Source organism: Myodes glareolus, chromosome 2 (genome assembly GCF_982192425.1).
Source record: "Myodes glareolus chromosome 2, mMyoGla1.1, whole genome shotgun sequence".
NCBI lineage: Eukaryota > Metazoa > Chordata > Mammalia > Rodentia > Cricetidae > Myodes > Myodes glareolus.
Genome location: NC_142027.1, coordinates 85,472,961 through 85,496,994, shown reverse-complemented (window position 1 = coordinate 85,496,994; position 24,034 = coordinate 85,472,961). Strand labels below are relative to the sequence as shown.

The 24,034-nt window shown below is 39.5% G+C and overlaps 1 protein-coding gene across 9 annotated transcripts in view; it reads left to right on the top strand.

The window, feature by feature from the left end:
- Positions 1-24,034, top strand: part of Cdk8 (cyclin dependent kinase 8) — a 71,461-nt gene that overhangs the window by 35,306 nt on the left and 12,121 nt on the right. For 6 of the 9 annotated variants that reach the window (XM_048418427.3, XM_048418387.3, XM_048418380.3 and 3 more), the window contains exons 3-6: positions 3,814-3,924; positions 6,948-7,088; positions 17,136-17,193; positions 19,580-19,711. In XM_048418427.3, the coding sequence (XP_048274384.1) occupies positions 3,814-3,924; positions 6,948-7,088; positions 17,136-17,193; positions 19,580-19,711 (442 nt within the window). The remainder of the gene's footprint in view (positions 1-3,813; positions 3,925-6,947; positions 7,089-17,135; positions 17,194-19,579; positions 19,712-24,034) is intronic. The other 3 variants (XM_048418418.3, XM_048418409.3, XM_048418393.3) reach the window with 2 other exon arrangements.

Below are 24,034 nucleotides of genomic sequence, written 5' to 3'. Positions count from 1 at the left end.
AAAATATTCTGTTGTTTAAGCAGTGAACCCACCGTAGATCAAGTATCCTGAAGGCAGCCAGTCCTAGGTCTTATTTTCTATATCAGAAGAAGGGGCAGAAGTATTCTTTGATCAGGGTGGAGAGGATACACCTCTATGGGCCATCTTAATAATGTCCAAAATACCACGTAGCCACACCCTAGATCAGGGTGTGTAGTCATAGTTGTGTCAACAACTTTGAGCAAGTCAAAACTCTGACGTTCAGACAAGGTGGAATAGGCTCACAATTTGGGCCTCCACACCCATTAGCTCTTACAGTTTATTTTGACATGTTTCTCTTCATCTGCGTTTTGCCTTGGGGCTTTTTATCTTTCTTTCATTCTGTATGTCCCACTCCATGTCTGGTTGGCTGGCCCCTTTCTCCCTTGTTCTCTCTTTTTTCTCTCGCTGTCTCCCCCCCCCCCCCCAACCCTCTACTGCCTAGCCTTTGGCTGTTTAGCTTTTTAGCTAGACCAGGCAGGTGTCTTAGACAGGCAAAACAACACAGTAAGTGTATAATTTAATGTGAAGCTTTTCTGGATATGTTGTCATTGTTGATTGCTCTTTTTGTGTGTGTTGAGAGAGAAAGACTGTTTTAGAGGTACATACTGGAATACTTGCTGGTGAAATAGTATAATATCTGGAATTTAATTCAGAATAACTCAAGAGGTGGAGAGAAGAATGAGCTTGAATGTAGATAAAAATGACTCTGAGTGGCAGGCTTAACAAAAGGTAAGGAAGGAAAAGAATTCCATCTTTGTTTTACTGCCTTCTGCCTTCTAGCAAACCCTTCAGTTCCTCTCTGACTCTCCCTTTTAGTAACTTGCTCACATTCAGTCTGGTTCTTTTGTTGTCGTTGTTATGTTTTGTTTGTTTGGGGTTTTCTGTGGTTTGTTTTTGTCATTGTTATTGTTGTTTTCCTTTGCTTTTTCAAAACAGTTTCTCTGTGTAGTACTGGTTGTCCTGAAACTCACTCTGTAGACCAGGCTGGCCTCGAACTCACAGAGGTCTGCCTGCCTCTGCCTCCTAAGAGCTAGAAAGACATGCACCGTCATCTCCCGGCTCAGTTTGGTTCTTTAGTAATATTTATTACAAATAAAACCTTAGGATTTCTGTTGCTCACTTTAAACTATTGCCACCCCTTCCTGGGCTAGCCTGTGACACATATCATCAGCGTAGCCTAGGAGAGAATTTTGAGAGATTCTTTCAAAGCTCTCATTTTTTTGTGAGCTGTTTGCCACATTCATTTCCAGAATTTCTGTGGGCTGGAATCCCTTTAACTTAGTGTACTGGCTAACTGTACAGCAGGTATCAGTTGCTTACCACCGGTATATGGGATAGTATTTGATAGATGGGGTGGGTCCATATTTAGACGGCTTTCACAATGCACTTGCACGTCAACCTCGGTGTTTCTGTTTTTTTTTTTTTTTTTAAATCAGTTTTTAAGAGTTTGGTTGAAGAAAGATTTTCAATTTTTTTAAAAAAAAATAATTTGACATAATTAAGGCTCAGTTTAACTATTAACATGATTAAGGTATACATTTTTAAAACCTGGTTTTGCTTTTAGAAGCTGTTAGAATACAGTGTCAAGGTTGTGGAGATGGTTTAGTTGGCAAAGTACTTACCTTTCAATCACAAAGACCTTTATTTACTTTTTAGCATCCAAGTAGAAATGCCTGCTATAGTCACAGCAAGGTATGCTTGTAATCCCAGTGCCCAGGAAGTAAAGGCAGGAGGCTCCCTGGGCTTGTTGATTGTCCAGTGTACTGTAGTTGGAGAGCTCCAAGCAGTGGAAGACTCAAAGGAGGTGGGCAGCATGTCTGAGGAAGACACCAGAGGTTGTCCTCTGGCCTGTATACACGCATCCATGCCCACACACACACACACACACACACACACACACGTACAAATCCATAATTTTTTTTAAAGATTTATTTATTTATTATATATACAACATTCCTTCCATGTGTGCCTGCAGGCCAGAAGAGTGCACCAGATCTCATTACAGATGGTTGTGAGCCACCATGTGGTTGCTGGGAATTGAACTCAGGACCTCTGGAAGAGCAGCCAGTGCTCTTAACCACTGAGCCATCTCTCCAGCCCCAAATTCATAATTTTTTAAGAAAAAAGAAAACACTGTCATTTTGAAAATATTAGACGTTTTCTTACCCAGTTTCTTCCTCTTCACTTTGATAGACATAGATTGGCATTGTATGTTTCTAAATTTTACTATTTTTTATACTTTACAAGTTTAAGTTAAATATAACTTCAGTAAATCAGGTTTATAGTGAATGATATATTCAAAGTAGGCAAATATTCAGAAAAGTTAAAAATTTTTAGTCCCTGGGATCCACCTGTCTTCACTAATCAGCTCTGGGAATACAGGCATGTCCTTACTATGTCATGTCTGACTTAATAAATGCATTATTGATGATGATGTTTTTAACTTAGGTTGGCTTTATCAGAATGTAAATCTATTGTAAGCTGAGGAATGTCTCTATATATAATGGAATGTTTTCACCTATAAAAGAGTGGGGGGACAGCTGCTACACGCTACAACAAGGATAAACCTTGAAGATAATACTGAGTGAATGAGCCAGACAATAAGGATAAGTGTGAAGCTGGGTAGATAAAGTGCTTTCAAGGTACTGAGTTTAATCCCTAGGATCAACCCCCCCCCCCCCAAAAAAAGTAGGTGTTGTGGTACATGCCAGTGCTTGTAATCCCAGTGCAGAGGAGGTGGGGATGAATGGATCCCTGGCCTATGTGCCAAACCCAGGCCAGTGAGAGATCCTTTCTTAAAAATAAATACGTGGATGCATGGATACATGGATTACTAAATAAATGGATTGGGGAGATGGCTTATTGCACTTGCTCTTCTGGAGGATATGAATTTGGTCACCAGCACCCACATCAGGTGGCTCACAACCGTTTATTATATCTTCAACTCTTGGGGATCTGGCTCCCGATTTTGATCTGCATGGGCCCTGCACATGTAGCAGACACACAGATGCACATAAAAATCAGTCAATCACATGGATGGCACTTCAAAAGTGATACCCATAGTTGTCCTTCCTCCTGCCGGCGTCTCAGTACCGATAGTACAGGTACACCTGTCAACACAAATAAGAAAGACAAGGTGTTAGGAGAACCTACTAACACTAGGTGTTTACCATAGAAACCCTTAGGAATAGGTTCTAGAGTTTACCTAGAACTGGGTCGTTGACAGATACAGCATTTCTGCTTGGAATGTTGAAAAAATTCTATAGTAGTGATGGTTCAACAGCATTGAATATATTTAATGCCACCAATCTGTGGACTTAAAAATGGCTAAAATTGTACTTTTGATAAAAAGTTAAAATTACCAGTCAAGCAACAAATGACAGATTATGGTTACCCTTTTTCAATATCTTTTTCTCTTCAGGTTTTTGTGTCACATCACAGTATGTGGGTGTTTACTGAATGCTTAATATCAGTAAGCATTGGCTTTGTGTTGCCTTTAAATTGCAACTGGGATGGGGGCAGGATGGGTAAGGTCTGAGGTGGAGCTCTGCTTTGTTGCTCAGGCTGGCTGTGAACTCCTGGGCTTCAGGTGGTTTTTCTGCTTCAGCATTTATCTTTGGAGATCTTTGTTCAGTTCCTAGCGGCCAGGTAGAAATGCCTGCCATGGCGGTAGCAGAGAATGCTCATAATCCTTGAGTAGATATCTGTATGTGCTACCACACCTAGTTTAATTTCGCGTGATTTAATTTGATGTTTGTGTTAAATTTTGAATGAATCTCCTTTCTTTTGTAGTTACTTCGAGAGCTTAAGCACCCAAATGTCATCTCTCTTCAGAAGGTGTTTCTGTCTCATGCTGATCGGAAAGTATGGCTTCTCTTTGACTATGCTGAACATGACCTCTGGGTAAGGTGGACTGCTGGTAGCCAGGACTGTTGTGTTCAGTCAGCTTGGAAGTGATTAAACAGCTTCCACTGCACTAGAAATCTCTTCACTGGAAGCTTTTGCTTTGTTCAGTGGATCGAGTTGCCTTACTAAGATGCTAGGAAACAGAAGGGTTTCAGATGTGGGGTGGGTATTTGCATATGTTTAATGAGACATCTTAGAGGCTGAATCCATGTCTAAACTTGAAATTCACTTGTGTTTCAGTTTTATATTTACCTTATACATATAGCTTGAAGGAAATTTCATACACTGTTTATAATTTGAGTGTGAAACAGTGTTTCATGGTGTGGAATCATGTTAGCTCTCACAAAGTTCTGGATGTTGAAGCATTTTGAGTCTTCAGACTAGGGAGACTGTTCTTTTTGTTCGTGGCATGTTGGTCTTTGTAACAGACAGTAAAGTAAGAGGAGTGTGAACAATTCCGAATATTATTTTCTAATTACAGAGTTGACTTTAAAAGGTGAGCTTGTTTGCTATAAGGTTTTGAAAGAACTTATTTTCTTTTATTCTGTAATGTGAAGGACTTTAAAATGAAGCAGTACTTGTTAGGTAAGCATACTATAAAAGGATAAACGGGTCTAGTTACTGTCCCTGCCCCTGTCCTGTGACACTAGGAAAGTCTCCTAATAGTCCTGAAGCTGTTACATGCTGTATAAGCTAAGTGTGGAAAACTTAACTAATCATTTTTTAGTTATTCACAGCAAATGTTTAATATAATGTATTTCATTTTCATTGGCAATAATATGCTTTACTGTTTAAATGGGCATGTTTTTGTTTAGGGAAAAAAATCATTGCTGATGAGAGTCACACTACAAAACAAAATTTGTGCAGAAGTAGGTTGCAGCATCTCTTGTGGGTTTGTTTCTTAGGTTTGTGTGGCCTATGGCATTTTTACAGATTTAGACACAAATTGTGCATTTCAGATTTCTCAAATGAGTGATTACAGTTTACTGGTTTAGTCCAATTCATAAAAGACTCATACTATATTGATAAGAATGTAAATGCATCTTACCTAGACAAAATAAAAATATTTGCCTTACTGTCACTCATGTTCATGCAACCAACCTTAATTAAAGTTAGTGAGTCACACACACAATATAGGACATAAAAGCAGAGGGGATGTCTAAAGATATATATTATAGTGTGATGTAACAGGTAATTTATATATGTTATATTGCATATAATTTGATATACATAAGTAATTCATAATTGCCTTTTTCATTTTACTAATACTTATGAAGGCAAATGAATATTTTAACATTACTATAATAAAAACAGGATAGTTCATTCCCTAAAACTTTACTTTTTCCCCCTACTTTAATTGGAATTATATGTGGATTGACTGACATAAGGTAGCAAAAGCTATAATTAAGAGTTGTTTTGAAAATCATTTAGGCATTGGTAAGATTTATAGCCTGTTTACGGTGTATTTGATTTTTTAGCCTTGGAATATGAAGAATATGAAGCAAGAAATTCCCATGCTATAGGATTTTATTTATTTATTATTTTTAAAATGCTAGTTGTTTTTTATTTTTTTATTATTTATTTTTATTATTTATTTTTAAATCACTGTAGTATTTGGCATGTGACCTGAAGAAATACACTTTCAATTCTCTTACCTCCGCTACTTGGTTTTTATTCTGGCAAACTTGAAGCTTTTAAGTTCTTTAATGTACTCTACTTAAACCTATTTTTATTACATTTGGAGAGTCAGCGGATTTTCTTCTTACTGGCACAAACTCGATAGCATATTTTAAGATAGGTGATACATATTCTAAATTATTAAGTAATGCCTGAGGTAAAAAACTGAGAAGAAACTTAAGGTAACCTGGTTCTGTTATTCAAATATAGACAGGCATGTACCAACGAGTGCTTTTCTGGTCTCACTGCAAATGCTCTGCTACATTTCCCCCTTGGAAATACAGCTCTTTGGCTCACAGCTTACTAGTTATTCCTTCTGTCTGTTATGCTGTATAACATCAGGTAGAAGATCAGATGTTAGCCTGCAGTGTTAAGCATCACACTTCTACTTTCTTTTTTTTTTAAATATTTATTTATTTATTAAGTATACAATGTTCTTTCTGTGTGTATGCCCGCAGGCCAGAAGAGGGCACCAGATCCCCTTACAGATGGTTGTGAGCCACCAAGTGGTTGCTGGGAATTGAACTCAGGACCTTGGGAAGAGCAGGCAATGCTCTTAACCTCTGAGCCATCTCTCCAGCCCCCTTCTACTCTCTTTTTTAACCACAAGAATCAGCTTATTGATGAAGAACCCCTGTGCAGTATGTGCTAGACATGAGTGTGCAATGGTTAGCATGCAGAGCTGACTTGAAATGTCCTGAAATTTACAGGTGTTCTATAGAAAATAAAGAAACTCATCGTGAGCTTGAAACATTGAAGAGGAAGAAACCTTTTCATGTACATTTATTTGTGAAGTGTTTAATTGATGAAAAGTTGTACTTTATGTTCTCTCTAGTTGTCTAGTCACGTGTACAGAGAAAGCTTTGCAGGGTGGCAGGCTTTTTCCTCATCTGGATCTTTTATACTTCTAAATATACTTCTAAGTATATTTAGCTTTAACTAACTTTGTACTTGTTACCATTTCTTTAGTTTCTATATGTTGGGTCTGTTTTACTGAAATCCCCATTTCAAACGTGTGAGTGTCAGAAATTGGCACCACACCCGTGCTGTTCCATCTGTCAGAATTTTGTCTTTTCCCCTTTTTTATTGAATCTTTACAGAATAAAAGTGGTTTGTTCATGAAAATTCCTGCCAGATAAACAGGTCCATAGTGCCCCCAATATAATCAACTTTAGTTATATTTTAAAGTGTAGAGCACCCTAGTTCCTGGTGTCTTCGTTTCCTGAGATCCCATTACTAACTTTAAAAGTGGAGCTGACCATTTTTGTTGTCAGTGTCTTGGGTGATCTCGGTATTGCCTTTTCTTACTCGTAAAGCTTCTTGTGGTATTTTCTTTCTTTCAGCATATAATTAAGTTTCACAGAGCTTCAAAAGCCAACAAGAAGCCAGTTCAGTTACCTCGGGGAATGGTGAAGTCACTGTTGTACCAGATCCTAGATGGGATTCATTATCTTCATGCCAACTGGGTGTTACACAGGGATTTGGTGAGTCACAGTTGGGTTCAACCAGGAAATATGTTTATAGTGGGGACTTTCCCCATTGTCTGTAGAAAATCTTGCCATAGGTAAGTAGGCGGGCAACTCTTGGGGCGTGGTGGTGTGGTGGTGTGTGAGCATGCAGTAGTCTTGTCCTTGTGCTGTTGATAGGACACAGTTACAGGAGGTGGACAATAAATATGTCCTCTATTGCTATCTTCACTGTTAGCTTAGACAGTGCTGCTTACTGGACTTAGTTCTGGCTGTTTCCACTAGACTAGCTGGTTAGTGAATCCTAGCCCTGAGAATCCCAGACACCCACTGTCTCCTCCATTTGTAGAGTTACAGCCACACTTGGCTGTTGAATGAGTGCCAGGAGTCCAGGGCCTCACGCATGTGCAGCATGGACTTTACCCATTGAGCTGTTTCCCCAGCCCCTGTTTGCTTAAAAAAAAAAATCTAAAGTATTATTATTCATTAATTCATTAAGTCTCCATAGGTTTAAATTACTCGTAATGCTTTCTTGTTATATAAGTAAATGTGGGGTTTTGTCTTTTAGTTCTTTTCTTTGTAAAGGTGTTAACTTAAGTCAGCTTTAGAACAGCACTCTTGTTTTAATGCACAGTGCAGGAATTTTGTCTCTCACCACATGTGTACATAAGAACAAATTCACAGACTGAAACGGAGCCGCAGGACCACTGTGCTGTGGTTCTTTCAGTCTCTAGTCTGCATGAGTGATTCCAGTGAGCTGCTTTCCTGTAGCCTGAGGTAGTCCTGTCAAGAGCATTGAGCATGAGTCATTTTGTCCTGACCTTCACCTCAGTGCTTTCAGGACCAGTAACAAAGAAGTTTGCTTGAGTCCTTTTCTTTATGCAAACTCCCTTCCTAATGGAACTGATATTGTACTTAGACACAGTGGGTTTATAGGACAAAAATAGATAAATCAGTTTTTTATGAAGTTGAAGATAAATCTCAATAACAGAAACATTTCTGTTTTTTCTGTCTGTTTTGTCCTGCCAGCTTTCTTCGTGACTTGTAAAAGAATGAAAATTCCAGTGGAAGGACATTTTTCTCATAAAACCAATTAAGCTAGAATAGCTCTACATTTTGTTTAGTTTTGTTTGTTCTTTTTAGTAATTCACTTAAAAATAGATGTTTATTCAGGAAATTTTGACTTTCCTAATCAGTGTTTAAATTTGTCACTTGACTGTAGAATATACTAAAAACAGTAACAAAGTAGCTAGAGGTCCAGTTTCCCCTCTCTTTTTTGGTGAAGCTCTTATACAGTGTAGAAATACTCTTTGTGACGTGGACTAGTGAAGAATAGGTTCTTTTAGAAGGCTCTGGTAAAACCTTCTCAAGCATAAAGCGTTTGGGAGACCAGAGCACCTTAACAGAAGGCAACAGAAAAAATCTATTGCCTGTAGATGCTGTCCAAATAATAATGACGAATACCAAAAGTTAATGATGTTGTCATTGCGTGCTAGCAATGCTGAGCAGTCTTAATGTAGCCTTCTACAATGAGGCACTGTGCTCCACTCCATTATCCTTCTATACACAGCACTACCTGGCTAGTATCCAGAATGTTCTTCATATAGCAGCACCTCCTCTTGTGACTTCCTTCCTTAAAATGAGATGTCCCTGATGTTCTCTGCTGGGTGTATCAGTGCTCTTTTTTAAAAAAATAAATTTTATTTATTTTGCATCCCAACTGCTGTTTCCCCCCTCCTCTCCTCCTAGTCCCTCCCTACCGCTTCTCTTCTGCTTTCTTCCCCCAATCCACTCCTCCTCCATTTCTGTTCAGAAAAGAACAGGCCTCTCATGGATGTCAACAAAACATGGCATATCAAGTTGCAGTAAGACTAAGCACCTCCCCTTGTATTCAGGCTGAACAAGGCAACCCAGTATGGGTTAGGGTCCTAAAAAACAGCAAGAGTCAGAGACAGTTCCTGCTCCCACTGTTCAGTGTCACACAAGAAGGTCAAGATACGCCTTGTGTGCAGAGGACCTAGGTCTGTCCCATGCAGGCTCCCTGGTTGTTGATACAGTGTCTTTGAGCTTCTATGGACCCAGGTTAGTTGATTCTCTGGGTTTTCTTGTGGTATCCTTAAGCATCTAGCAGTCCTGTGTCTCCCAGGCACACAGGTCTTAGAGCTGTTGTCTGGACACTTAGCACAGCTGGCTCCCTTAAAGTTGGCCACTATTCAGGTGCCAACTTCTTAAACCTTGCCTTTGGAGTGAAAGATTACATTTTTAAAAGTGTAAGCACTTGCCGTTAGCTAAAACTTAAATTTTAGATTTAATTTGGGATCTATAATTTTTCAAAGTAGCTACATATGATGCTGATATATGTGGTAATAAGATATTTAAAATATTTACTCTCAGACTCTGTTCAGAAGCCATGTAGCTTTTAGCTTTATATTCTTAAGTATTAATGCAGATGAAACACTTATCAAAACAAATACTGTAATAGTCCATTATAGTTTCTGTTGCTTTGAAGTAAGGTTGATAAATGATGACAGTGATGTAGAAACACGTGTATGTAGATTTCTGATGTTAGGACTTTGATCAGTTAGTTGGTGGAATGTTCTGCCTTGTCACAAGAAACTACGTGGTAAGGTGGATGCTGATACACATACCCTGAAAATGCCCTTTTGATAATAACCAAGGATTTACTGAACTTTCTGTGTAATTAAATCAGGTTTATTATTAATACAAATACTGGTTTGAGCATACCTGTGATCCCAGCATGCAAGAGGCAGAGAGAGGCAGGAGGATCACAGTTTTGAGTCCATTCTGGCTACATTTGCTCTCAAACATAAATGTGGAAACATTCTTTTGTTGAGATGATAGAGACAAATATTGAGCTTTTACCACTAATACTCCTGTTTGATAAGTGGAAATTTATATTGTCATCATTAATGATCACACAGCAGAGGCTAATAGTTAGTCTTGTTTTTGGTAGGGAATGTAGAGTCATTCATGAAGAGCCCTGTGTGGGCTCAGGGCAAGAAAAGGACATTTGCATGGATGTGTTTTGTTAGTTTCTTGTCATAGTGCTGGGAATTGAAGGAAAATGATCTGATAGGAAGGAAGCACAGATAGTATTTATTTTCTGAAGTAATTTATGGATCTAAATGAAACTTTTTCATATTAGAACATTAAGTTCCCCAGTCACTATGAAGCAGAGAGAAATTAAAGCAAAGGTACATGTCTTATATCTTGCCTCTCCCTGTGTTGGTGGCTCCCTCTCATCCTCTCCCCACTTCTAGGCAGTGAGAATGTTTGTAGCAGTTACAATTCTGTCTCTGCTGCTCCTGTTCGTGTTAGGCTTTTCCAGAGCAGCATTACACACAAGGTGTGGGCATAGAGACATATAGAAAGCAGTTTATTTTGGGAAATTGGTTTGTGTAATTTAGAGGCCTAGTTATTCTGAATCTGCAAGATAGACTGCAAGGTGGAGATCCAGGAAGATGTAGAATTAAGTTGGACATTTAAGTCCCTGCTTGTGCATCCTTTGTTGCTCGCAGTCATTCTATGAGAGCCATCGTTTAATTAGATACTTTCTCACAGGAAGGAGGGCATTGGCTTTGCAGCACTGTAATAAAATACTTGACATGATTAACTTACGAAAAGAGAAGATGTATTTTGGTTCATGGTTTTGGATCTCTCAGTTCATAGTAGACAGGTCTTGGGCCTTTGGTTGGTTAGGTGACAATGATGGGGAATGAGAGATGGAATAAAACCTTTGCCAGGAAGTAGAAGAGGAAGTGGTGAGGCTCAGCTCCCAAGCCCATGAAGAGTGAGTTTCTAGTAAGCCATGACAAGGGTTCCCCACCGGGCCTACCCTTCCGAAAGGTCTGCCACCTCCCAGAATTGGTTTCAGGTCTGTAGTTCACAGAGATATCTAGAATAATGTTTGACTCAAACACCTGGGCACTGTGGCCCAGCCAAGCTGAAATGTTAAACTTTCTATACAAACAAATCCCCAGAGGTTCTAGCTCAAGTAGTTGGGATAAGTTAATTCCATGTTTCTCTCCTATTATCTGGTAATCCATAGAAAATGTTCCACATGACTTTTGACTGTGAAGAGGAGTTCATGGGAACTTTCCATGCAGTTATCAGTGAGGATGTTTAGCCTATTGGTACTTCTGGTGGAAATGTAAAATGATGTAACTGCTATGGAAAAGAGTGGCAGTTCCTCCCACAGTTAAATGCGGAGTCACCAAAACACAGCAGTTCCTCAGCGTCTGGATATGTGCCCAGAAGAACTCAAGAAGTCTCAGAAAGTTGTCTGTGAATACCTTTTTAAAACCATGTGTGTATACGCATCTGTCTGTCTGTCTGTCTGTCTGAGTAGGCGCTCATGTTGACTAGAGTTCAGCCTGTGTGTATATCTGTTTATGTGTCCAGGCGCTCATGGAGGACAGGGTTCAGCCTCTCTGTGTGTGTATTTATGTGTATAGGTGCTCATGGAGGCCAGAACTCAACCTCAGCTCTTCCTCGGGCCAGCCTCTACTTTGTTACTTGAAACAGGGTTTCATTAGCCTGGGTTGGTTGGCTAGCCCAGGGTCTGTCTCTACCTTGTCAGAGCTGGAATTAATAACACATATCACCACACTAAGCTTTTCATGTGGGTTCTGACAGATATTTCCTCAGCCCTGTGAATTCTTTTTCTTAGAACCATTTATCCACAATACCAAAAAGGTTGAAGCAACATGAATATCCATTGATAGATGAGCACATAAAAAAATTACTATGTACACATAGTGGAATATTACTCAGCCTTAAAGGAGAAGGGAATTCTGATATAATACTGATGAGGCTTGAGGACCTTTATTACAGTTGAGATTATCAGAAGTGTATTAAACATTTTTCTTTAAACAGCTTTTTGGAAGAAAGAGACTTTGTAATTGTTAGTTATAGTCATTTTTGGGAATTTATTTGGTACTCCATAGATTTATTTTATGGATTTCTAGTTTGTTTAATTGGGTAGCAAGTAAAACATGAGTTCTTCTATACAATTTAGAAAAGGGTAAAATAGACATGCTAACAGTGAAGGCAAACTTAATATGAGGTTTGCATTGGTTGTAGTTTATGAATATTGGGCTTATACCAACAGGATTTTACTTAAATGACTAGCTAGGTGTAGATAGTTTCCTTCTCTAAGTATCTGTGACCGATTGTGAAGAACACTTTGATATCTAGATCAGTGTTTTCCATGTACTTAACATTGATATTGAAAATGCATAGTGAGCTGCATTCTGTCCTTTGTAATGTTTTCCTCAGAGTTAGAGCTGCAAACTGTGGGTGTGTATGTGTACACGGACCTATTCCAGGAGAGATGAAAATGGTTATTTTAAATGATGTCTTAAAGACATCATTTCTTTAAGTAGACTTGAAGATGATGTTGAATGACTCTTGAAACTGATGAAATACAGAGGATTGTTTGAGTCAGACATGTTTTCTCCATTTTCCATATGACCTATGGGAATACATTGTTGTATTTTAAGTTAGGTGACTGCTCCTATTTTTTGAACAAAGTAGATATCAGTAATGTTTCCAAAAACAGGACCAGTGCGTGTGGGTTTCTTAGGCTTCTTGTTACTAGACAGGATAATTTTCCAGGACTCAACTTACCTGATATAAACTGTGTGTTACCTGCTGTGATACAATGGTGGTCTCCCAGGCTTTTTTCTTATGACTTTTAGACTTCTCACATTACAAAAGAGAAATAGACAAAACACCATAAAATAGTTTTTCTGAATAGGATTTAAATTTTTTATGAACTATCCTGTTGAAAAGCTTATAAAAATGGTCTTAATTGTGCTACTAAAAAAGCCTAAAAAGTAGACCACCCAGTCTAACTTTTTAGCAAAAACCTTAGAGTTTTGTTATAGTCCAGATTTCTAAAGACATATACATACATACATATATATCCCTTATTTCCAAAGAAACGTTTTAGTTTTTTAAAGTTTTCTCAGGCCAGGGTAAAGTGCCTGTCTTAGGGCATGAGGATCAGAGCTCATCCCCCAGCACTCAAATACAGAAGCCAGGACTGTGGTGCATGCCTGTAATCTCAGCCCTAGGGAAGTGGAGATGGATGGGTCACTAGGTCTCTAGCCTACTTAGTGAGTTCTGGGCCAATGAGAGATCCTGTCTTTAAAAACAAGGAGGACAGCACCCGAACCTGTTACTATTTCTGAATCTATTTTAAAGCTCAGAGCCACAGAAATCTTTGATAATGTCTTTTCCAGTTTGTCCATGGGAAATAATCAAATAGAGGGCAAAGGTGAGTGAGTGTTCCCATAGAAGCAAGCTTGCGAAGCTAGCCACATTGCAAAATTGCAGATTTCCCCTGAACTCGTCTAAATTTTTGTAAATGTTGTTTGAGTCAACACACAAGGTTATTTTTGAGTTAATAACTGAAAGTATGTTGGGTACAATTAGATGCAAAATCAGCGGCACTTAGTGGACTACTGAAAGTACTGAAAGGATGCATATTGCTGTCTGGCCTCTCCTCAGTGCATGTACTGGGCTTTGTTTTCCCTTTGTACAGTGATCGTGCTGACCCTGCATCAGCTCTGGTTTTAACTCGTGTAACTGAATGGGCTTTAATGCGTCAGTGTGTGTGTGTGTGCGTGCAGGGGGAGGGATGACAGGACATGCTTGTGTGTGCTCTGCCTATTTTAAGTTCTAAGCTCATAGTTTTAAATTTTCAGTCTTTCTAAATTATAGATAAGCTTGTAATTTCAATCAATACCATTTAGCATCCATATTTAACAAAAATAAGGGATATGGAGGACAGACTAGTTTGTCTTGACTCTGCCTAAATATCTCTTCATAGGAGCAGATAATTTGAAATAAAACCCGTTTATTTGTTTGTCTGTTTATTATACTCCCCAGCTTCCTGTTGAAAGGTACCATCTATATAAGTACCCAAATCTCTTGCCTGCTTGGTTAATTCTTGGTAAAACCTTTTGAGGGATGACCATGTTACCTCCTTACATAGCCCCAGTGTGCTTGGTTTTCTCTCCTCAACATAGACATGGTTACAGGACTGTCACCTGTTAGGGTAGAATTGCAGTTTACAGCACTTTGAACTTTGATCTTTGTCAAATCAGATGCTAAAGAGGAAAACCTGAGACTAAAGAAATAGGTAAAAACTGGGGAGAGACAAAGGATGTAGAAAAGAAATTAAGGAAAATAGAAGGATATATTAGAAAATAATTGATTTTTCTGTCATCAGAGGAAAAAAAAATAAGCCCCCAAATTAAGTCCTGGTTGTGTTGAGCTTAAGGTTTGTTTGGATCTTGGTTCCACCTTTGTAGCCATGGGAAGGATTAGCCACTGATGGCATTGTTGTTGTCTTTCATGTGCTGTGGTGCTAAGAGTTAAACCTATAACTTCACAATTGGTAGGCACATGTCCCACCATTGAACTCCACTCCCCACCCAAATGAGCTGGATTCTTCTCATCTGTAAAATGAGCTAGGCATGTGTACACACACATATATGTAGACACTGTAGTAAAGATTCATAGAAAGCATTAGGAATGGCTCATGATGTTCAGGATGTGTGTTTCACTTCCATTATCACATTGCCCTGGAGGTGTATGTACAAGAATGGTGATGTCTGCAGTGCAGGTATCTGCTGTGGGAGATGCTGGTTAGGGTTTGGGAGGTTAGGTACAAGGTAGAAAACAGAAAAACCATCCAGTTGTAAAAGAGAATTGTTAGTGCTTTTAAGGGAAAGGTACTGTAACTTCAAACAGTATCGCATCTTGAGTCTTTGTCAGTACCCACTGGGCAGTGATGCTCATTCTGTTCTATTGCCATGATGTGAGAATATCTTAAGCCTCATTGGACATTTGGTTTCCATGGAGTGTGCACCCCTCGCAGTGTCACCCAGCAATGTTCTGCATCTTCTTTCAAGGTAACCAGGGCACACCATGAAAAATATTTATCACAGATTTTGGTTCCATCTAGGACTGCTTGGAGGCAGGTCCTACTCCTTCCAGATTCTTCTACTGACAACAGGAAGGGAAAAAACTAGTTTTATAGGAAACTAGGTTATTATCTTAATATGGCATTGAGCAATGAAGTAAAATTACCTATCCAGTCTTTCGGAGGCTTCCTCAGTTCTGACTAAACAATAACATCAAGTGTTTGACAAGGCTAGTCATATAAGCACACTCTCGCTCTTCCTCACTTCCTCCCTCCACACACACACACACACACACACACACACACACACACACACACGGAGGGAGGGAGGAAGGGAAGGAGGGAGAACAGGCATAGATATAGCGTGTCCAAATAAGTCTAAGCCACTTTAAAAGTAATGTGATTTTTGGCACTTTGCTAGATGCCCCAGTTGAAGATTGTGGTGATGATGATAGCAAGACACACTGATCCAAAGAGCTCTCTGCTTTAGACTGTTCAGAAAACAGTGCTGTTAGGAGGGATCGTAGTGTTGACAGTAGTCTCTGCACTGCATCTGTCTTCCAGGCACTTGCTTTCTGGTGCTGAGTTGCCTCCTCTTAGAAACTAGGAATTTGTAACCTCTGATGCCATAGCCTGCCATTTCGACAGCAGCATTTGTTTTCTTTTGACTTCTAATTTGATTTTTCTAATACTTGTTTATTTATATTTCATTTGCATTGGAGTTTTGCCTGTATGAGGGTGTTGGATCCCTTGGAATTGGAGTTATAAACAGTTGTGAGCTGCCATGTTGGTGCTGGGATTTGAACCCAGATCCTTTGGAAGAGCAGCCAGTGCTTTTAACCACTGAGCCATCTCTCCAGCTTCTCTAATTTGATTTTTAAGTTGTTTAGACTAATATTTGAGAGACAGCCTAATCTAGTGTCACTTCTCTTTATTGGATTGGTAAAACTAAAGTTGTGCCAGTAATAGGAAGGGTAGCAGGATAAGGTTTGAGGGAGAAGCCAAATGCCACTTCCTTCATCTTCCTGGAGAAGGCAGTCCTCAAATTCCAGAGGCTCATGTGCCACTTTTAACAGGTTGTAGGTGACAGTCTGGTGTGGCTTTTAGGATTTAAAACTAAAATTCCACTTTGGCAAAATCTCACGGTTAAACATTATCTTCCCCTTTATTTAAAAACAAAAACCCTCAAAACTGTTGTAAATGTAAAATTACTATTACTGTGCCAACTTGTTTAGAAAAAGACTATATTAGTTTTTTTTATATTAAACATAGGCTTGTATTTTGTGGCTTCCAAAAGGGAATATCAGGTGGAATTCTTGCCTGAAATTAATTTGCTACTTTGTATTAAATGATCTGTGGAGATTAATTTTTTTCTTAAACTCTTAGAGCATTTTATATAATTGAAAGCATGCATCAGACCCGGTGACTGTTGCCAGAATTCCAGCACTCAGGAAGACAGGGTGTTAATCACCATAAATTCAAAGCCATCCTGTGTACATCTCAAATTCTAGGCCAGCCAAGACTTCAGAATAAGATTCTCAAAAATAAAACCAAAAGTAGGAGACGGAGAGCAGTAGATCTCTGGGAGTTGAAGGCTGCCACTGTGGTCTACATTGTTAGACTCAGGTTAGTCAGGGCTACATCATGAGACTCTGAAATAAGAAAGAAAAAGAAGATGGGCAGTGGTGGCGCACATCTTTAATCCCAGCACTTGGGAGGCAGAGGCAGGCAGATCTCTGTGAGTTTGAGGCCAGCCTGGTCTACAAAGTGAGTTCTAGGACAGGCTCCAAAGCTATACAGAAACCCTGTCTGGAAAACAAAACAGAGAGAGAGGGATGAGGGTGGGGGGAGAGGGAGAGATTGATTTCCAGTGCTCCACCGTGAAGACCTATTGATGATTAAGGGCCTCAGCTATCTGCTGCTGCTGCTGCACTGGGACTTGTGTATGGCTTTACTGTATGCACATTCAGTTTCTGCCATGACTTCCTGCATTTAACTTTAATTTTTTAGTAAAAATTTTTATTTAAGTAGATTTATGTTATATTGACATATTTGTCTAATTAAAGGAAAACTACTGTCTATTGAAAAGAATTTTTTTTTTGTTTCCACAGAAACCTGCTAATATTTTAGTTATGGGTGAAGGTCCTGAGCGAGGAAGAGTAAAAATTGGTATGTTATATCTTTGATAAGTCACAGTTCAGTACACTTTTAAAATTGTAGGTAGCTGTATCACTGTTTTCTGTATCGAGATGCACATACATATTCATAGTTCCAACTGTCAAAAACATTTCAAAAGAGTACATAAAAGGGAAAACCTTTCCCAGGTGTCAGACGATCTTAGAGAACCAACTTCTATAGCTGTAAAGTAAGCCACACAGGCTTTCTCCATCCCTCTGCCTTAGTTAGACAGCCTGTAGAGTGGGCAGCTTCTGTCCCCAGCCACAGCTCTTGACCTGCAGGACTGTGCCCGGCCTTGTGTAAGGGCAAAGTCATTCTTGGCACTCAGCATCCTCTGTATCAGATCTCTCCAGGGTGACACTCTGTAAGGACAATCAAATCTATCCTAACGTGGTTGCTTCTTCCATTGTCATTTTGCCAAGCAGTGTTTGTCACTTGCATTTGGTTTGTTTGGTTTAGGGGTGGAAGACATGCAACTAAGTTATAAATTAGTGTAATTCCGATACAGAATTGTAAGAACACAATTAGCAGTGTTATCGTTTGATATAAAGCAGAGCAGTGGTTCTCAGTGGTCCTAATGCTAGGACCCTTTTAATACAGTTCCTCTTGTTGTGGTGACCCCAACCATGAAATTATTTTCGTTGCTATTTTGTAACTGTAATTTTGCAACTGTTATGAATTGTGATGTGAATATCTGTGTTTTCCAGTTGTCTTAGGTGACCCCTGTGGAAAAGGGTTCAACCCACAAAGGGGTCAGAACCCAAGGTTGAGAACAGCTGAAGTAGAGGCACCTGTAGCTGTGTCTCCTCCTCACCAGCCCAGTAAAATTCAGCTCTTCACCTCCCCCATCCTACTTTATTAGTCCCCCAAATTCACTTTCCACTTTTCAATAAACTTTTTAAATGCTCTCTTATGATTCAGACTTGGCAACTTTTTAGCTGTGAGAATAAGTGATGTACTTGGTGTACTCTGAGCCATTGGCTGTCATTGATGTCAGACCCTGTCAGTGCTTATCTTGGGGCTACCAAATGCTTTTGGCCTTAGATAAGCTTCTGAGGGAATCTCTTCAGTCCGATGTCGCAATGTCAGATTCAAATACCAGTTCAGGGTATGCAGAATACACTAGGCCCAGCCAAAGAACAATTTTAAATGTGTCTCTTTTTCTTTCTTTAAGATTTATTTATTTATTTATTATGTATGCAGTGTTCTGCCTGCATGTATTCTGCAGGCCAGAAGAGGGTACCAGATCTCATTATGGATGGTTGTGAGCTATCATGTGGTTGCTGGAAATTGAACTCAGGACTCTGGAAGAGCAGTCAGTGCTCTTAATCTCTGAGCCATCTCTCTAGCCCCTTAAATTTGTCTTTTACTGTCTGGTTTAGAAAGATTTTGTATGGCACCTCTAAGACCTCCTTTAGAATTACACTTTTATGTAATTGTGCATAGTGTTGGGAGTTTTGGGTGATACTGTGTCTTCGAGCATTCACATTTCAAAGAAAACATTTGATAATCTGATTCAGGGTTTTTACTCTTTGCCAAAAATTTGGCTTTCCTCATCTGTAATTGTTAGTTAAAGGAGAATCCACTTCATTAAAATTATGTTAGAACAGACCTAAACCTGTCCAGATTATTGTGAATCTTGACGTCTCCGAGTGGGTGGTAAATAGGGGTCATCCTGTCTTTGTCTTTAGTGACCCTGTATGTGGTGTTATACAAAGGCAAAGCCTCAGATCATGGATTAGCAGGGTAAATCCATACCTAGTAGTTTGATGGCATGGTACTTGCCATGAACTCTCTTCAGGGCCAACTTGGGGGCTTGGATTTGTGATCTTTTAAACTTCTGTCTCATGTGAAGAAGCGTAAGACTGAGGAAAAGCCTTTTCCAACTTAAGTGCCATGAGTTTTAAAATTAAATTAGTGAAACTCTGGCCAAATCGATAAGGAAAATAGTATTAAAATACAATGTGGTCAGCCCTGAGGGCAGCTGCGAGTAGACTTGTTGATGCCAACAGCGGAAAACCCCACTCTGCTGTGCCTGTGCTTTGAGAACTGAAGTACAGCTTAATATCCCAACCTGTGTGTCCCCCCTCTCCGCCCCTCCCCAAACTATGGCCCTCTGAAAGAAATCTGCCAGAGTAGCAGCCTTATCCTGGGGGTCTGGCAACAGAGCTTGTCATAACCTAGTTCATAACCTGAGTGACAGTTTACTCAAAAAGACTGTGGTCTCAAACTTTTTTACATTTCAGTCAGTAAAAGCAGTAAGGTGCTTCATTTGCTGCCCCAGGTCTGAGCACACTCTTAATAAACAACACTGGCAAGTGGGGCTGTGTAAGTAAAGTAGACCTGTCTGTTTACTTATGTGGTTTTCTTGTTGCAGCTGACATGGGCTTTGCCCGATTATTTAATTCACCTTTGAAGCCTTTAGCAGATTTGGATCCAGTGGTTGTAACATTCTGGTACCGAGCTCCAGAATTACTCCTTGGAGCACGACATTATACCAAAGCAATTGGTGAGTAGGGCTAATTAAAATTATAGAACTTTAACTTTTTTCTGTGAAAGACATATTTTTGTACATGTTTAAATTAAGTAACAGACTAAATTATAAAAACAAAACCCCAGAATTCTACCACCCATATATATATATGCATTAGCATCCAGGAGCATAGAATTTCACACGTCTCTTCAAAAAAGGTTCAGAATGTTTTGAGTAAAAATTTTAATTTTATATGAAAAGAGCAAACTAAAAAGTTTAACTTCTAGAACTTCATCCAAATGTTCTTTCTGCCACCAAAAGAAATGTTAACTTCCAAAAGATCCTCCAAAATTAAACAAAGTAGACAAACTTAAGTTAGGATCTTTTCAAAGTTAGGAGCCTGGTAGTCTTGCTTTCTCATGTCCCCATTTATCAGGCGTGTTAGTGGTGTGATGACACCAGCAGCTCTTCCTCAGTTCCTCTGCTAGCTACCATTGCAAATTGTTGATAGCTTACACGGTCCAGTGAGTGGAAGACCCGCTGCTTCCCCATGACTGATGTCTTTTTCTCTTTGTTTTCCCAGGGTGAGTGTTACGGTAAAGTGCTGTTTCCCTTAGTATGCTCTGCCCTTTCCGCTTATGTTGATGGCCTTTGGCTTGTTCTGTTGTACAGGGTGGCTTGCAGCCGCTTCTCCTGTGACTTATAACCTGGGCCTACTCTGCCACCTCCCCAAGACATTTTTATTTTTATTCCTCTAGGCTGTTGTGCTTTCTGCGTCCCATGATTGTGTCTTTTATTTTCTTCTCCTGTGACTTTCCTTGGGAGAATATTTTAGGTAAATTGTCTAATTCATAGCATTTCTGGAAAAAACCTTTATTGGTGGTTTAGAGTCATAGGTATCAAGTTGTGCTCTGATATTTCTTTTGCCTTTAGGTAGCAGTGTGGCTAATCCAGTCTCAGGCCAGTCTTCTCAGATTACTGTGGATCACCTAGGCTTGTCCCTTTCTGAAGATAAATGCCATTTCTCATTTCCACATTTAACAGCGATTTTCTGGACACAGTCATTCAGCTCATATCTGGTGTCTCCGGACAATTCTTAAGGTATATGGTCCATTGATTTCCCCTCGGAGATTTCTGTTTCTCTCTTCCTGAATGTACACTTAGGAGATGCTGCCTCTTGGTGGTTTCCACTGTGCTTTTTCTCCTGATGCCTTTCTGCCTTTCTTGGGTGCTCCTTTTCTGACAGTGACTCTTCGTGGCATCTTGTATTGGTTTATGAGAAGAAAAGTTTTGTTAGTTCTTTTGAAGGGATCACAGCACTTGTTTGTGGTTTGTACTGCACCCTAAGTTATTACCTGCCTGGTCTTTATTTTAATTTATTGAGTTGGAAGATAATTGTTCTGTGTTCTGGGGAGTTGGCTATGGTCCTTTCAGAGCTTCTGAAACTGCTTTAGTGCCTGTAACGCTGAAGCCTTTAGCACACCGAAGCTCACTGTTTGCTCAAAGCCATGCTTTTGTCTTTCCTGTCTGCATGTCCATTTTGGGGGATGGAGCAAGGGTAGACTGAGGGATAGACTACAGGTATACAGACACGTTATTGTGGTGCTTCTTGAAGCAATTTTCTTGCGGATGTAGTAGGAAGTCCGGCATCTTCTTCTTGGTCACCACACCAGTGAAAGACATCTTGTCTGTGTAGGTGCCCTCCATGGCTTCTTTGAATGTCTTAAAGCCTAGACCCATGTTCCTGTAGTAGCGAGGAAAGTTCTTCTTGCCAGTTTCTTCCAGCAGGCCCCTCTTGCCTTGAAAGTTTGGACTGCTATTAGTAAACACACTCATCTGAATGTCAGCTGTTTCCCCAGCAACCTGAGGAAAGAACCTGTGTTTTCTTTCTGGGCTCTGTGTTTTCCATTTGTGTCTTCATTTCTCTTCTGGTTCTAAGTGTCCCTTAAATACTTAGATGATCCCTAGTTTCTCTTATTCGTACCTAAGTTACAAAAACTACTTGTGTACTCTGTTAGATCATGGGGCTCATAGGCTGTGATTATGCTTTGCAAGTTCTACAACAGCCAGCTATCATCCCCAGGGAGACCCAGATGCCAGAATGGAAGAGTCTGTGTTCTGAGGCCAGTCAGACTTCAGAATCTCCTGGCTTTTGGCACAATTGCTGATTATCAAATGGCTGAGGACATTGGTAGTCAGTGGGGAGAAGGGCTATCTGTGTTGAAACAACAATTTTTCCCACGTTGACATGTCTGTATAGTTTTGAAGGACAGTGCTGCTCAGGTACCATGCTGTAGACTTGAGGTCTTTTTTGTACTCTTTCATCTGCTTTCCATGGTTCAGAAATGTCTGCTGCATCTGTTTACTTTGGTCAAAATTCTGTCTTATCACAAAGAGCTTCTGAGATCATGATGTCTGGGATAACCTTGCTCCCTCATCCCTATCACATTCACAACTTTCTTTCTTTGTTTGATTTTGTTTGTTTGTTTTGTTGTTGTTTTTAAAAACAGTTACCCTTTGCAGCTCTGACTGAGCTGGCCCTCACTCTGTAGATCAGGCTGGTCTCCAACTCAAAGAGATCCACCTGCCTCAGCCTTCTGAGTGCAGGGTTTAAAAAGAGTGTGCCACCACCACCAGGCCATAGTCTCACCTTCTTGTCAGCCTTGCTCCAAACAGTGTCTAGAATCCACCAAACTGAGCTCACTTGCTAGTGCCTTGTCTCTGTTGACTGGTGAACCTATCTTGTCTAAAACTATGGTTTTATATCTATTAAGCTTTTGTTCATATTCCTATGTAGTCTCTAGATGGAAAAGGGGACCGCTTATCATCCTCCTCTGAGTTAATCTTGAATCTATCGTGTCTCTTTTCTTGGCAAAAACTTTATTAAGTTCACTAATGCTCTTAATCTTCTTTGAGGTCACATTTTATTTTGTAGAAAAACAAGTATAAAGATAAGTCAGATATGAAAAATATCTCTCTACCTGCAGCTTTATAAATCTAAAATTGTTCCAAAATATTTACTTTTTAAAAATTAGAAAAAAATTTAAACTATTGTTTTTGAATATGTACTGTTAACTAAACACATTTAAATCTTGTGAAAATACTCTTAGAACAGATTGAAGATGATTTTCTCAGTTAATATGACAGTTATTTTTTCTTATCAAAGAATTTGATATTTCAGACCATTGTTACTTCTGGTAGGCTCTTACACTGTACAAATAGTGATGTGATTACCAAAGTTTAGCCCTCATGCACTGAGCACCTGAGACTTCATCTGTTTCTCCCCTACTATAGTTCAGCAGTTTCAATTGCTGGACTATAGCAATTGAGTGGGAGACTACAGCTTTAATTATATTTATTTTTCGCTTTTTCTCTCCTCCTCTACACAAAAATAGGTAGCTAGTGTATAAACTTGAATATGAATGAAAATTCTTAACCTTTTCCCAAAGACATGTTTTCAGTCTTCGTGAAAGAAAAGTAGGAATATATACACAGAGTGAATTGTCAGTTTTTGAGTAAAGGGAGTAGCAGTGACTATCTAGAGGAATTGTGATTTTATTACTGACCCCTGGAGAGTATGTTCAATCAGACATGCCATCTAATCCTTCAGTGTTATTTCTGAGAATGAGAATCCAGCTAGGGTCAAATGCTTACATGGACTGCATGAACTTACAAGAAGTACCATGAGCTGCAAGGTCTATGACTTTATATAGAAACATTTGCCTTATGCAGTAGGAGTCAGAAAGGGAACTGACTTGGTTACAAATGGCTGGAATCAAGGCCATTGCCATTTCTTCAGCAGTGGTGATCACTGGCCATGTGTACCTGATTTGACCACAGTGCCTTTTGGAGACTCCTTCATATCTATAAATACATTGCTTCAAAGAGCTATAACATAAGTGTCTTTTTTAGATGTTGTTTGAATCTGAGAGATTATATATTTGCCATTTTCAACATTTTAAAATAAGAGTGAAGTGGTATAAGAGGAAACTTTCAGTTCTAGTTTTTACTTCATAGTTTTCGTTTCCTACCCCTTACCTCCATTGGTAGCCTTCAATGCTTGTTCAGTGAAGTACTCCAATTCCCCACACCATTTAAAGATTCCTGCAAGAACTCTAGTAGCATTTGGACTTTGCTCTCTGGTAGCTGAAGTGTAAGCAGCTACACTGTCCTTGGAGTTACACATCACAGCACTGAGCGCTTATGCTCGTGTCCATCTTCATAGTGTTATTCAGAAGGAGTCTGCTGCTGGGATCCCAGTTCTGTAGACTGAAGAGAGTGCACAGAAAGCACATCTGCCTTGGATGATGATAAACTGCCACTTCCACACGCTCCACTACACACAGATTTCAGTGTGGA